The following is a 15,598-nucleotide window of genomic DNA, read 5'->3' as shown; positions in this document are numbered from 1 at the left end:
TGCCCATTTAGTCATCTTATCCACATCATTCTGCAATATCTTAATGTCAAGATCAGATTTTAATATCCTACATAGTTTGGTGTTGTCAGCAAAAACTGACACTTTACTTTCAATCCCAATTTGGCTGAGTCAAAAACGCAGCGTCTTACAGTTCAGCCAGCAAAGTGGATGGGATTTATAGACAGCTCATCGTCCACTCAATGTAAACTGACCTGCAGTGGGTGTTTCAAATCCACAGCATGTCAATTTCTCTTGTGGGTGCGCTGAGTTTTCTGTGAGGATTTTTCCCATGCGCTTACATTAGATGTGGAAAATCGACAGGTAAAACATGTACATGCATTCTTAGTGCACGTTTTCCATGCGTTTTTTGTAATCCGCACCTGAGTATATCAATAAAGTTTTGTCAAAGCCAAATATGTCCGGAAGTATCAAAAACAAAGCAGCTTTATTTAAAGCATGACACACCAAAAAGAGACAAAAACTGCAGCGTCAAAAACGCAATAAAAATGCATGTTAAAATAGTACCACAAAAATGCTATGAAAAACCGCAAAGAACCTAATTTAAATAATAAATGTATAAATTCTACAGCATCCACAACTCACCAAAAGCTCATGGTGGGAATGTAGCCCTAGGCCTGAATATTCACAAGTGACTATTTGGTCAATATTTTGTATGTTTGTATGCCAAAATCAGGAGTGAAACATATACAGAGAAAACTATAATTGAAAGATTGTCACCTGTTCTGTGTTTTGGAGACACTCCTGGTTATGGCATATACATATACTGATGAAATACTGATCAAAAATACTGATGTGTGAATAAAGTCTTAAAGAGGTTGACCATTACTAGGACACCCCCTTCTCGATCTGAATATTTGCCCCCGTGAAAATAAAAACACTTATACTCATCTCCCATGCCAGCGCCATTCCAGCAGTGTCGGCACTCGCTTTCCCGGTAGTTGTTATGACACATGAGCCTGGTGCCCAATCAGTGCTGACGTCACTGTCCCCGACTTCGAACATATAAGTAATCAAGAGGAAGTGAGCGGCAGCTATTAATAACCTGATTGATAACAGCCAAGGCATGTAAGTGCGGGGATTTCTACACGTGGTGCTTATACTGGATACAGAATAAATCAATATTTTTTGAAAATTTTATTTACATTTTTTTCATCATTTGCATGTCATTGACCTATCTATCCATCCTGTGATTTCCATAATTCCATAACTTTTCCTTTTTAGTGTTGCTATTTCAATGATATCTATTCTGATTCTTACATACCTTTTCTGCAATGGAAATTATGATGATATGCTTAATATCCCATGGTAGGCTTGTTATATTCTTAATCACGGCTTTTGGTTTCCTCTCCTTATTTAACGATTCAACGTCTATCATTGAGAGGCAATTTTCAAATTTCTTAACATAGACATTATTGTGGTCCAGTCTATTTGTCCATGCCTTCATCTTAGCAAGTAGAGAAAAAGTAAGTGAATGGTAAACTTGTTGACAGAGCTGATCAAATGGTTTTTTGCTGATTTTACAATTGGGTAATGTCAGAATTTTCATGTACTTCTTTAAATTCTGGTCATCGCTTTTGTATATTCTAAAAAATGTTGCAACCAAAATCCAGAAATACAGCTTCATATAGACCGCTGAATCGTATTTTTCAATCAAGAGTCTGGTTTGCTTTTCATAGTTTTGTAAATGTAAATGGTCATCACTGCAAAAGTTTACAATGTTTTTCTGAATTAAATTTGTCAGACGTTTGGCTGCTGAGTTCCTAATATTTTCATTGCTGTTGTAGCAACAAATGAAAAGTTCTTCAGGATTTATTAAATCATTTGTAAATTCAATTGAAACATCTCCACCTATTGAGAATCATAAAAAAAATCAATAGGCGTGTTAGTAAAAAAAATTTTAAAATTTGGAAACAATATAACACAAATGTCCAAAAGTGATAGCGGAAAACTAAAGGTTCATGGACGATAATATACAAACAAATACTGTATATACCATGTATGTATTTTCCATGAATGCAAATATAGCTCAAACAAACAATTGTGACAATTCTATTTAGACTACATGATATTTCTATTTAGGCACTGTATGGTGGCTTTATATGAGCATAGTGTAGGGTACTGTACTGTACAACATTATTTAGGACTTGAAAAGTATTGTTTTGTTTAGGTAAAATGTATAGGATGGAGACAAAACAAAAATCCCACACAAGGTTCATCTATTATATAAACCTTTTAGACACTTACGTGATCTTGCTACTTCTAAACAGGCAGAAGAGTTTGGTGCTTAATAAAGGGAAACAAAAAAACGAGACAATAAAATATAAACTTATCAAGTAGAAGGACTTTTTAATATGAGGTGCAATTTTACAACTGGTTTGCTTATTATTATTATTTTTAAACTCACTTCTGGATGTAACTAATAGCTGCAATCATGTTGAAATCAGTAAATGTGGGTTCCTGTAAGACTTCCCTCATAGACCGATTTTTGTGACACTATTTGGCTTGTAACAAACAATTGTTTTCTCTGAGGCGTTCTTTTTTTAGTTTGAAAATTTTTTACTATACATATTTTAAGGGATTTTTACAATTCTGTACAGAAGCTTATATAAAATAACTGGAAAAAAAGATAATAATGGACCAAAAATAGAGACCAAAAAGAAAAGAAAAAAAACACACAAATAAAAAAGGATTGTTTGTACTGTAGTGCAAAAAAAAAAATCAAAGCTAAAATGCTATAGTGTATATAAAAATAGAAAAACTAAAATAATGTGGTTGCATAAGTGTGAACCTCCTCTTATAATTGGAGATGTGGTTGTGCTCAGAATTAGCATTTCACATTTAAACTCATGTTAAATAGCTGTCAGTACACAGCTACCATAATTTACAGTGATTCTGATTAATCCCATATAATATTTAGTTGTTCTTGTAGGAGTTTCCTGACATTTTCTTATTTGCATTTTATAGCAAAAGGAATCTCACTGTTGAAAGTTATCAGTGAGGAGAAGGGTACAAAAAAATTCCAAGGCATTAGATATATCATGAAACATGGTGAAGATGGTTATCAATAAGGGGCTTAAATTTGGCACAACAATAACATTACCTAGAACTGGATGTCCCTCAAAATTTAATGAAAAGATAAGAGGAGAATTGGTGTGGGAGGATGCTAGGAGGCTTACAGCAACATTAAAGGAGCTGCAGGAATTTCTGGCAAGTACTGATTGTGTACTGCATGTGACAACAATCTCATGTGTTCTTCATATGTCTGGCCTGTGAGGTAGGGTACAAAGATGGAAGCCTTTTCTTTACAAAGGAAAACATCCAAGCCTGGCCAAAACCTACATGAAGTCTGCCAAAAGCATATGGGAATATATGTTGTGGTATGATGAGTGCAAGGATGAAATTTTAACCATAGCTCCTAAAGGTTTGTTTGGCCCAAAGCCAACACTGTGCATTACCAAAATTGATACCTACAGTGCAGCATGATGGAGGCAGCATTACACTTTGTGTAGATTTGTCAGGAGGTGGAACTGGGGCTTTAGACAAGATGGAGGGAATAATGAACAGTTCCAAACATCAATCAATTTTGCAACAAAATCTTCAGGCCTCTACTAAAAAGGTGAAGACGTAGATGAGTTTTATCTCTCAGTATGCAAATGACTTCAAGCATACCTCCATATCAACATTGCGCTGCGCGATGTGAGGATTCTCTGGTGCCGCTGCCGAGAGCAGCAGGCACATGACCACAAGTATGTGATTTGCATATATGCTGTCACGTGTCGAATAGAAGTACACAGCCTATCTCAATGCAAATGTAATGAGCAAGGGCTGGACACATGTAATCGGACTGTGGCCGGAAGTATGCAGATTATATACTTGCAGTCACATGGCCGTCTACTCCCTATGTCGGCACTATAGAATCGTCACAGCACGTAGTGCGTGCGATGTGAGGATTCACAAATCTGCAGTCACTCCAGGTTTGTAGTGTAAGGCCGGACAACCCTGCTACATTAATAAAACACGTTATGCTGAATTTTTTCCCACACAACCATATACCAATGTATTCAGTTCACTCTGCTCTATAATATCGTGCCTGCAGATTGGACGGCATTTTCATGCTGATAATTTCCCTTTAATGGTGTGAATATTTAGGCAAGCATATTATTTCAGTTGTTTATTTAACTTTTTCCACCCAAAAAGATTTCTGTTTATTTATCAATTGAATTTTACAGATTGTAGTTGACATTAAAAGATGGAAAAAAATTCTGAAATGATTCGTCTTGGTATGATTTTTTTTTACATGGCAAAAACATGGCACTGTAACAGGGGAGAGTAGACTTTTTATATCCACTGTATGTGTGAAACCACCACTATGGAGACTGCAATCAGTTCTAACTGCTTTTACAGGTTATTTGTATGTCTTTTAAAACTTTTTTATCCACTTGTTTGAAAATCTATTAAAAAATAAATTAATTTTCACATAAAACCCTGTTATTGACATGTGTTTGACTATACAGCTTAAAATCTTAATAAGCCAGACAATCAGATTAGTTAAGCCAAGAGAAATACACTATTGTGTTCATGTTGACTTATAATTGTATGTGTATTTCTGTGGCTGGTCGAGAAAGTCAAACTATTTGTATAAAACTGAATGTTGACTTATCTGCCTTTGGAAACAATGAATGCTTGCTAATTATGTTAATAAACCTTGGTGGACCGTGAGGCTTATTGACTCACAAGACAGGAGGACAAACTAAGCAAATGCATTAAATGCTCAAACAATGAGACATGAGGCTGCCCTCCCTAACCCCTTACCTGTGAATGTGTACTTGCAAGGACAACTGTGACTATTTTAAGGGGCATGTGCTTCTGTAGCAGTCAGACTTGGGACAGAAAATCAAGGAGAAGCAAGGGGACACACAGACTCTTTGAGACCATCAACTTGGAAGCATGGATTTAACCAATGAGACACAGATTTGGAATCTACATGATTCTAGTCTAAGGGTATATAGCCCTGACTGGAAAGATACGGATCTGCTCCATTGACCATCAGAGAGACCATGCATATATTTGGGAGACCAGGTTGGGACGATGAAGTCACCTTGCCCCATGGGTATGTTGTTTGGAGTTGCCAGGAGGGACCCACCAGTCACCTGGCCCCATGGAAACTCTCGGAGAGGCCAGGGTGGGACCCTCGGGTCTCTTGGCCTTGTACCTCGATGGACTGCTAGCTTCCTAAGCTTGCCGCTACCTTCTCTCTGTGGGAGCCCGCCAGAAGCGGGGGGCCACTGATTGAGGTAGTTGTCCTTGTAAGTCCCAAGGTCGCAGCTGTTCTATCCCAGGCGGGCGGAGCTGAAGAGTGAGACTGTGTAATGTTGCACCATCTTGGGTATTTACTGTGACTGTTCTAAGTGTTTTTTGTCATCTTTGTGGTTCAATAAAGTATTGCCACGCTGTTTACCCACACCCTGTGTTGTTTGAGTAGTATTACGCCCACGGAGGACCCCGGGTCTTCACAACATGATTTAACATACAATTGATCATGTATGTTAAGTGAAACTACATACAAATATATTTTAAGGCCCAATTTCCTAGCAGAATCTAGCAACTACTTAAAAAAAATCAAGATTATTCTTTTATTTTCTAAAAAGAAACAAAACAGAAAATATTACCTTCTGATGTAGCTGATGCTCTTGTTCGAAATGAACACCTATAAGAGTCTGATCTCCTGAAAGGATCTGGAAAACACATATTAATAATGCCGATTTCATGGCTATTCAGACCAATGTAGTAACATGCAATAATCTTGTAAAATAATGGGCTGAGAATACTTACTGTTCCTTGCAATGTCAGACTCAATAGATGATATGGTCGATTCTAGAATGTAATGTAAAGGTTTGATTTACTATAATGGACATAAAAAATATAAAAATATATATAATTTCTGTAAATGTATACACCACATTCAAACGTAGTTATTTGAAATTAATTTGGTAACACAGTTGTGCTCAAAAGTTTACATACCCCGACACAATTTTTGCTTTCTTGGCCTTGTTTCAGAGAATATGAATGATAACAAAAAAAATTTTTCTCTTCTCGTGGTTATTGGTTGGGTGAAGCCATTTATTGTCAAACTACTGTGTTTTCTCTTTTTAAATCTTAATGACAACCAAAAAACATCAAAATGACCCTAATCAAAAGTTCACATACCCTGCTGATTTTGGCCTGATAATATGCACAGAATTTGACACAAATGGTTTTGAATGGCTACTAAAGGTAACATCCTCACCTGTGGCCTGTTTGCTTGTAATCAGAGTGTGTGCATAAAAGCTGAGTGAGTTTCTGGGATCCAGATAGACTCTTGCATCTTTCATCCAGCCACTGACGTTTCTGGATTGTGAGTCATGGGGAAAGCAAAAGAATCTGCGAGAAAAGGAAGGTGAACTGTATAATACAGTAAAGGGATACAAAATGATATCCAAGGAATTGATAATGCCAGTCAGCAGCGTTCAAATTGTGATTAACAAATGGAAAATCAGGGGCTCTGTAAAAACCAAACCATGGTCAGGTAGACCAACAGAAATTTCAGCCACAACTGCAAGGAAAATTGTTTGGGATGCAAAGAAAAACCCACAAATAACATCAGCTGAAATTCAGGACTCTCTAAAAACTAGCGGTGTGGCTGTTTCAAGATGCACAATAAGGAGGCACTAGAAAAAAAATGGGCTGTATGGTCGAGTCGCCAGAAGAAAGCCATTACTGCATAAATGCCACAAAGTATCTTGCCTACAATACGCCAAACAGCACAGAGACAAGCCTCAAAACTTCTGGAACAAGGTAATTTGGAGCGATGAGACCAAAATTGAACTTTTTGGCTACAACCATAAACGTTACATTTGGAGAGAGGTCAACACGGCCTATGAAGAAAAGAACACCATTCCTACTGTAAAGTATGGAGGTGGATCGCTGATGTTTTAGGGATGTGTGAGCTACAAAAGCACAGGAAACTTGGTAAAAGTTGAAGGAAAGATGAATGTGCACGTTATCAGCAAAACCTGGAGGAAAATTTGCACTCATCAGCCCGGAAGGCCAAGTCGACCTGTCATTGGCTACAGCAGAACAAAGTGAAGGTTCTGGAGTGGTCATCTCAGTCTCCTGACCTCAATATCATTGAGCTACTCTGGGGAGATCTCAAGCGTGCAGTTCATGCTAGACAGCCCAAGAATTTACAGGAACTGGAGGCTTTTTACCAAGAAGAATGGGCAGTCATCTGAGAAAATAAAGAACCTCATCCACAACTACCACAAAAGATTTCAAGCTGTCATTGATGTTAGAGGGAGCAATACATGGTATTAAGAACTGGGGTATGTGAACTTTTGATCAGGGTCATTTGAATGTTTTTGGTTGTCATTAAGATTAAAAAAGAGAAAACACAGTAGTTGGACAATAAATGGCTTCACCCAACCAATAACCATGAGTGGAGAAAAAGTTTTTTTGTTATCATTCATATTCTCTGAAACAAGACCAAGAAAGCAACAATTCTGCAGGGGTATGTAAACTTTTGAGCACAATTGTATATAGTCTATTAATAAGCTACCTTATTTTTCGCATAATAAATCACACTTTACCATAAGATGCACCCCAGGTTTAGATAGCAGAAAATAGAAAACATTTTTTTCCTATTAATTAGAACTTACTTAGCGATGTAAAATGGAGATATCACTAATTTTAATAAACTGGGTAGAATAGGGAGGTAATAAATCTGTTTTTATTGTCTGTCTGCAGTGTGTATTGTACATTGATTTGGCTACAGTGTATAATCATGATATGCTTTCTGCTGCGAGCGTGAGCTGAGTGCCTATATAAAATAGTAACTACACTGTGTGCAGAATTATTAGGCAAGTTGTATTTTAGAGGATTATTTTTATTATTGATCAACAACTATGTTCTCAATCAACCCAAAAGACTCAAAAATATCCAAGCTTAATATTTTTGGAAGTTGGAGTGGTTTTTTTTTTGATTTGGCTATCTTAGGAGGATACCTGTTTGTGCAGGAAACTATTACTGTGCAGAATTATTAGGCACCTTAATAAAAACCAAATATAATCCCATCTCACTTGTTTATTTTCACCAGGTAAACCAATATCAGTGCACAAAATTTAGAAATAAACATTTCTGATGTGCAAAAACAAAAACCAAAAAAATTAGTGATCAGTATAGCCACCTTTCTTTATGATGACACTCAACAGCCTTCCATCCATAGATTCTGTCAGTTGCTTGATCTGTTTTCGATCAACATTGAGTGCAGCAGCCACCACAGCCTCCCAGACACTGTTCCGAGAGGTGTACTGTTTCCCCCCCCTGTAGATCTCACATTTTATAATGGACCACAGGTTCTCTATGGGGTTCAGATCAGGTGAACAAGGGGGCCATGTCATTATTTTTTCTTCTTTTATACCTTTACTGGCCAGCCATGCTGTGGAGTAGTTGGATGCATGTGATGGAGCATTGTCCTGCATGAAAATCCTGTTTTTCTTGAACAATACCGACTTCTTCCTGTACCACTACTTGAAGAAGTTGTCTTCCAGAAACTGGCAGTAGGTCTAGGAGTTGAGCTTCACTCCATCCTCAACCCGAAAAGGTCCCACAAGTTCATCTATGATGATACCAGCCCATACCAGTACCCCACCTCCACCTTGCTGGCGTCTGAGTCGGAGTGGAGCTCCCTGCCCTTTACTGATCCAGCCTCTGGCCCATCCATCTGGCATATCAAGAGTCACTCTCATTTCATCAGTCCATAAAACCTTTGAAAAATCAGTCTTAAGATATTTCTTGGCCCATTTTTGACATTTTATCTTATGTTTCATGTTCATAGGTGGTCGTTTTTCAGCCTTCCTTACCTTGGCCACGTCCCTGAGTATCGCACACCTTGTGCTTTTTGATTCTCCAGTAACGTTGCAGCTCTGAAATATGGCAAAACTGGTGGCGAATGGCATCTTGGCAGCTTCACACTTGATTTTCCTCAATTCATGGGCAGTTATTTTGCGCCTTTTTTGGCCAAAACGCTTCTTGCGACCCTGTTGGCTATTTGCCATGAAACGCTTGATTGTTCGGTGATCACGCTTCAAAAGTTTGGAAATTTCAAGACTGCTGCATCCCTCTGCAAGACATCTCACAATTTTGGACTTTTCAGAGCCCATCAAATCTCTCTTCTGACCCATTTTGCCAAAGGAAAAGAAGTTGCCTAATAATTAAGTACACCTTATATAGGGTGTTGATGTCATTAGACAACACCCCTCCTCATTACAGAGGTGCACATCACCAGATTTACTTAATTGGTAGTTGGCTCTCAAGCCTATGCAGCTTGGAGTAGGACAACATGTATAAAAAAAATCATGTGATCAAAATACTCATTTGCCTAATAATTCTGCACGCGGTGTACAGTATATGAAGACAATTGCATGTGTATCTTTTCCATAAAATGATGGCAGTAATAACTTGTCCATAGAGATCTAAAGTGTCTTAAGTCAATTCCTACATTCTTTTGTATCATTACGACTATGAAATTCCAAATATATTTGGACCAAGATATTATATATACACTGCAAGATGATAGTTGGGTTGTGGCAGAATATATATTGCGGCTATTTTATTTGTCTGGAAGTTAGTTTAAAATGTATGTTGGCAGAGAAAAATGGTTAATTTATTTAGTTTTTGGTGAGATTTTTTTAAATTAAATTTTACTTTACTTTTAATTTCTGTTCCACAATGGAACTTAAAGGGAATTTATCACCAGGTTTATGCTATGTGATCTGACAGCAGCATAATGTAGAAGCAGAGACCCTGATTCTAGTGCTGTGTCACCCTATTGGGCTGTGCTGTGTCTTTCTGTTTCAATACAATCAATACAATCAGTGTTTTATCAGCAGCAGATTATCATTACAGGACAACTTGGCACATGCTGGGTAGTCCAACCACATCTCCAGCACTGATTAGCAGCTCTGTCACTATACAATGTACACAGAAAGCTGTGGTGTGGACGGAGGTTCAACAACTAAGCTCTGCTAGATCTGCAGCAGAGAAAACTGTGACTCATAACTGCTGCACCCAGTAAATTAAGTGATACATCGCTGGAATCGCAGTCTCTGTCCCTACCTTATGGTGCTGTCAGATAGCAAAAATCTACTGACAGATTCCCTTTAACCTCTTCACTCCGAAGCCTGATTTCACCTTCTTGACAAGACCAATTTTTTCAATTCTGACCAATGTCAATTTATAAGGTAATAACTCTGGAATGCTTCAACGGATACCACTGATTCTGATTTTTTCCGTGACATATTGTACTTCATGATAGTGGTAAAAAAATTTCAATATGACTTGCGTTTATTTGTGAAAAAAACTGAAATTTGGCAAGAATTTAGAAAATTTTGCAATTTTAAAACTTTTAATTTTGAAGAAAGTGAAGAAAAAATAATTACATTTTTACCACCAAAATTTTGTTTTAACCCCAGATTTTTCATTTCCACACTGTCAAATGGGTAAAAATGGCATAAAAATTTGTCCCACAATTTCTGCTGAATGTAGAACTACCTCATATGTGGCTGTATAGTACTGCTTAGCCACACGGCGAGACTCGGGAGGGACGGAGCGCTATTCGCCTCCTGGAGCACAGATTTTCCTGGAATACCTTGCGGACTCCATATACAGAGCCCCAAGGACTAGAAAAGCAGAGTTTCCCCTCAAGTGAGCCCATTTTGAAAATTATACCCCTTTGGGAATTTACCTATAGCTGTGGTGATGATGGTGACTCCATGGGTGTTTTTCAGAAACAAGCAGCAGTGGATGTTTCTGAGTTAAAATTGTAAACTGCTAAACTGCCATTGTAGTGATCAGTATGTTGTAGTCACCAGTATGTTGTAGTGCCCAGTACGTTGTAGTGCCCAGCTCGTACTTCTGGAGACATGCACCTGTAAATTAGACGGGCTGTGATCGCTACAAAAATGTCAAACATGTGGACGCTAAATGTGGTTTAGGCAAACTGTTGGGCTCAGAAGGGAGGGGGCATTTGGATTTGGGAGTGCAGAATTTGCTGAATTTCTTTTGGGGGGCAAGGAGCCATAGCGCTTTTCCAGAGCCTTTGTACTAGTGGTAATGTGGAAGCCCCCCTATATTTCCATTACCAGATGACAGACCTGAGTGGGGACTTGCTTTTTTTGTGGATTGAGTTGACGCTTTTAATGGGAACATTTTACATAAAGTTTGGGATCATACTTATCCGGCGCTCTCCGCTGAGCACTTACATCGGGGTCTCCATCTAAATCTCTGAGCGACATAACTCAGATAAAACCTCTGAGGGATCCATTCACTATAATGAGGCAGCAGAGTTACTCTGGACTCCCTTTGGTCTCTGTTCAGTGGTGTGTTGCTTTTCAGAAGTACACAAAACTGTGGTGCACTGCGCTTTTATGAAAGCCTGAAAAGACAGACAATGCTGAATCACAGGTCAGAGAGCATAAACAGTACCTCCATCTACCTCATTATAAGGAATCTTCCACCAGGGGTTCCATCTGAACCACATATATCAGAGATTTACACGGAAATCCCGGTGTAAGTGCTCAATGTAGAGCGCAGGATAAATGTCGAGCCATACTGCGATCTTTGAGAGGCAGAATGAACAAATCAACAGCAGATGAAATATTGGTTTTATTTTTTTTTACGCCGTTCCTCGTGAGGTATAAGTGATTAGACAACTTTATTCTTCGAGTCGGTGCGATTACAGCGATACAAGATTTATTTTGTTTTTTTATGTTTGGCTGCTGTCACACACTCAAAGACGCTTTTTATTGCAAAAACTAGATTTTGCATTGTCATATTTAGATTGCTATAATTTTTCCATATTTTTGCCGACAGAGTCATGTGAGGGCTTGTTTTTTGCGGGACGAGTTGACATTTTTATTGGTACCATTTTCAGGCAAATTACATTTTTTGATTGCTTTCTATTTAGATTTTTGGAAGGCAGAATGAACAAAAATCAGCAATTCAGGAAATTTTTTTTTATGCCGTTCCGTGTGTGGTAAAATTGATAAGGTAGGTTTATTCTTCAGGTCAGTACGATTATAGCGATGCCACATTTATATAATTTTTTTATATTTTGGCACTCTTACACAATAAATACTGTTTTATAAAAAAAAGAATTATTCTGCATCGCTTTATTCTGAGAGCTATAACTTATTTATTTTTTTGCTGACAGAGATGTGTGACAGCTTGTTTTTTGCGTGACAAGATGACATTTTTATATATACTATTTTTATTAACATTCGCCTTTTTGATCGCATTTTGTTCCACTTTTTGTTTTAGCTGAGTGCCGGCTGTCGGACCCCCACCTATCTCTTATTAATGGCCTATATAATAGATCAATATGTCAGTCCTGGACAACCCCTTTAAAGCAATGATCATTTGATCACTTGCATTTTTCTTTGGAATACTCAGTACTCCAATACATTATTTCCATCACTATTACTCTGACAGAGTGTTTATTGTCCATTGGCCTTTAACGTGGCATAATAATCATATATTGGCAGTTTTACTGACAGCACTTGTGACATCACCATGAGAAAAAATGTACCTCGGGGTGTGGGATTTGTCATCCTACCATGTCATACACTTTTGTCACTGATTGTTAAATAACTAAATAGATTTTTCAATCAAAGAAAGTGATGGCATATTGGTAGGATATGCAATTAATTCATAAACGTTGGGAGCCAGACTGCCCGACCCTCACAATATTGTGAATGAAGAATCAATAGTGTTAAGTAAAATGTAACTGTCACTTTATAAAACATTTTATATATTATAGGAAGTGATGAGCGAGCACTAAAATGCTCTTTTGCTTGTTACTCAAATCGAGCAGGTCGGACTGCTCAGGGGCCCGACTCAAGTAACGAGTATAATGAAAGTCAATGAGAAACTTGTGCATTTTTCCGGCAGACACTGCAAGGAGGTCTGGGGGGCAGTAAAATTGCTGAAATGGATGGAGAAAGTGCTAAGTCCTATAGTGATAATCTCCTGCTGATAAAACACTGATTGTATTGAAAAAAACAAAACATAGCACAGTAAATGACACATCAATAGAATCAGAGTCTATGCTCCTACATTATGGTGCGCTCAGAATACATAGCAAAAAAGTGGTGACAAATTCCTTTTAAGTTTAGTGGCCATTACAATGATGCTCCTTGCCAACTGTTGGGCAGAGAACTACAACAAAGGTCCATTGCTTTGCACAACTTTGGGCTGTTTAAATTGCTACCATATACTTTATACGGAGTATCAGGACATATGCTCAACTATTCTTAATTTAATGTCCTCCTTGTCACAGTTGTACAGCAAGAGTAACTGGCATCCCCATCCTAGTGATCATGGAGAACCCTGCAGTCTGACCTTCGTCAATCTAACATTAATTACATATCCAGTGGAAAGGTAAAAAATTACTTAATCTTGAATTTCCTTTTAAAAGTTTTGATGAAAGTAGATAACTTCCCACAAATTCTTATTGCCATGGCATCACATAAATAAATGATGTATGACAGTTAAATTACATAAAAGGCTGTAAAGAATCCAATTTTCCATTACGAGTACTTACGAGGATCACTGCACATTCTGGACATTTCAAATTTGCTTTTCCGGTCACACAGTGGATTCTGTGAGCATTTTCTTGCAATTGAATTGATTAATTTTGGTAGTAGAAAGGGATCATCAATGTTGATTGAAAAGCTGTTCCTAGAAACCACTTTAGGTCTAATGGGTGTTGAATCGAAGCAAATAAACACAATTCTGTTTAGGTAACTAGGTCTAATAAGAAGGTCCCGAAGTCCAGAGAAAGTGCTGTCCTTAAAGACCGGAATAATAGTAATTGGGATGATGGTCATCGGGTTACTTAATGCTGCTATGACATCACCGTCAGTAATATCTCTAGATCCTAGTAAACACTTAAACCCATGTTGCTCGAGAGGTTTCACAATTTTCTCAATCATCTCTCTATCAACTTGACTTTGCTTTAGATTTTGTGGATTTGGTGGTGACATGACGTAGGAATCATAGCAAAAAAGTTCATGAAATATTAGTACACCTAGGAGAGAAAAAAGGGTGATTAAACAATTAGGATCTATTCTAAAGAGGCTGAATCTTTTTAACATAGAGTATATCTTATTTTAACTCAAAATATCAAGCAATCCAAGCTTTACAAGTTCATATATAATTATAATATCAAGTGATTACAGCAAAGCTTTATATGTCATTTATTTGTGTTTCTAAATGGATTCATATAATACTCATTTCTTTATGTAGGAGACTTAAAATGGAAATGCCTGGCAACAGCTTTCCCTGGCAAAATCTGCTTTACAGGGAAAAAGGTGTGCTGGCTGGTTGTTCTATGTTCCCCTTTAAGAATATAGAATACATTAGCCCTTTGTGGTAGAGTGGTTTCACACTTAAAGGGGTTTTCCCATGAATAAAAGTTTATTTTAATCAATAGATCTTTGAATATTAATAACTTCCACAATTGAATGTATTTAAATAAAATGTCCCTGTGCTGAGATAATCTTATAAATGTGCCCCTGCTGTGTACTGTGTAATGGCTGTGTCTGACCGTACAGGGACATGGTCTGATCATACCACAGCTCCTGGCCTGAGGGAAAGAAAAAAAATATACAGATATATACATTATAGCATGTGATCGCCAATGATTCTTTCTTTGAAGTAAAACATTGTTTAAAAACAGGCAGAGAAATATTTTACCTCACAAAAAGAATCAGCTGTGACCCCCTGCTGTAATGACTATATTCTCTCATTTGAGTCCTCCCCAGGCTATGTATTTATATTGTCTATTGACAGTGAGCTGCTGACCACTGCTCAGCTGCCAGCTAGTCACTGCAATGGTAATGTCCCAGTAATAAAACCTTCATTGTGTGGAAACAACAGCACACAGCTTGATAAGTGACACATCATTGAAATCTGTGTTATAACTAATGTTGAGCGAATTTGTTCGGCATTTCAAATCGGCTCCGCCCATGAACATCCCTGATTTGCCACGCTGTCACACAGATAGCATCCTCTTCATTCACCTCACTGACACCAGCAAAAAGACTCCTGGTCATAGTGGCAAAACTCAACTTCCCTCTGTGCAATGATTGTAGTATCATGAAGGAAAGGTAGACTCACACATCTGGTACAAAATATGCTTTTGGGTGCCAAAGTCCAGAAAATAATCGTGGGATTCATGTACAATAAGTTCTTTTAGACTTCAAACTTCTGGGCGTTCCTGCTCCTACTCTGCAGTAACCTTCTAAAACATTACTGCATAGGAGCCTCAGCTATGCACAACTGTGAATTGTGGAAGCCGGGACCGGTATCAGAGACAGCCGGAGTCACCATAGAGAAGGTACAGACTGTTTATTACCGTCTGTGTCTTCTCCATTGCTATCTACAAAGCGCTAAAGAAGCAATATGTATGCATTAATGGCAGCTGATGACGGCACTTCCTCCTCTATACACAGCAGTCATCACTGTGTATAGTAAGGGAGCA

General features: G+C 37.9%; 1 protein-coding gene across 1 annotated transcript in view; it reads right to left on the bottom strand.

Annotated features, from left to right (window-relative positions):
- LOC141271314 (uncharacterized) overlaps positions 1 to 15,598 on the bottom strand; it is a 147,225-nt gene that overhangs the window by 97,608 nt on the left and 34,019 nt on the right. Inside the window, exons 3-7 of the mRNA XM_073681427.1 lie at positions 13,658 to 14,143; positions 5,854 to 5,895; positions 5,691 to 5,756; positions 2,266 to 2,304; positions 1,283 to 1,869 (exon numbers count right to left, since the gene is read on the bottom strand). Of these exons, the coding sequence (XP_073537528.1) occupies positions 1,283 to 1,869; positions 2,266 to 2,304; positions 5,691 to 5,756; positions 5,854 to 5,895; positions 13,658 to 14,143 (1,220 nt within the window). The remainder of the gene's footprint in view (positions 1 to 1,282; positions 1,870 to 2,265; positions 2,305 to 5,690; positions 5,757 to 5,853; positions 5,896 to 13,657; positions 14,144 to 15,598) is intronic.

The sequence above is a fragment of the Phyllobates terribilis genome, unplaced genomic scaffold (genome assembly GCF_046119375.1).
Source record: "Phyllobates terribilis strain yellow unplaced genomic scaffold, ASM4611937v1 Scaffold_5__5_contigs__length_657084704, whole genome shotgun sequence".
Taxonomy (NCBI): Eukaryota; Metazoa; Chordata; class Amphibia; order Anura; family Dendrobatidae; genus Phyllobates; species Phyllobates terribilis.
Note: the sequence above shows the minus strand (reverse complement) of the source record. Positions and strands in the feature narration are given on the sequence as shown.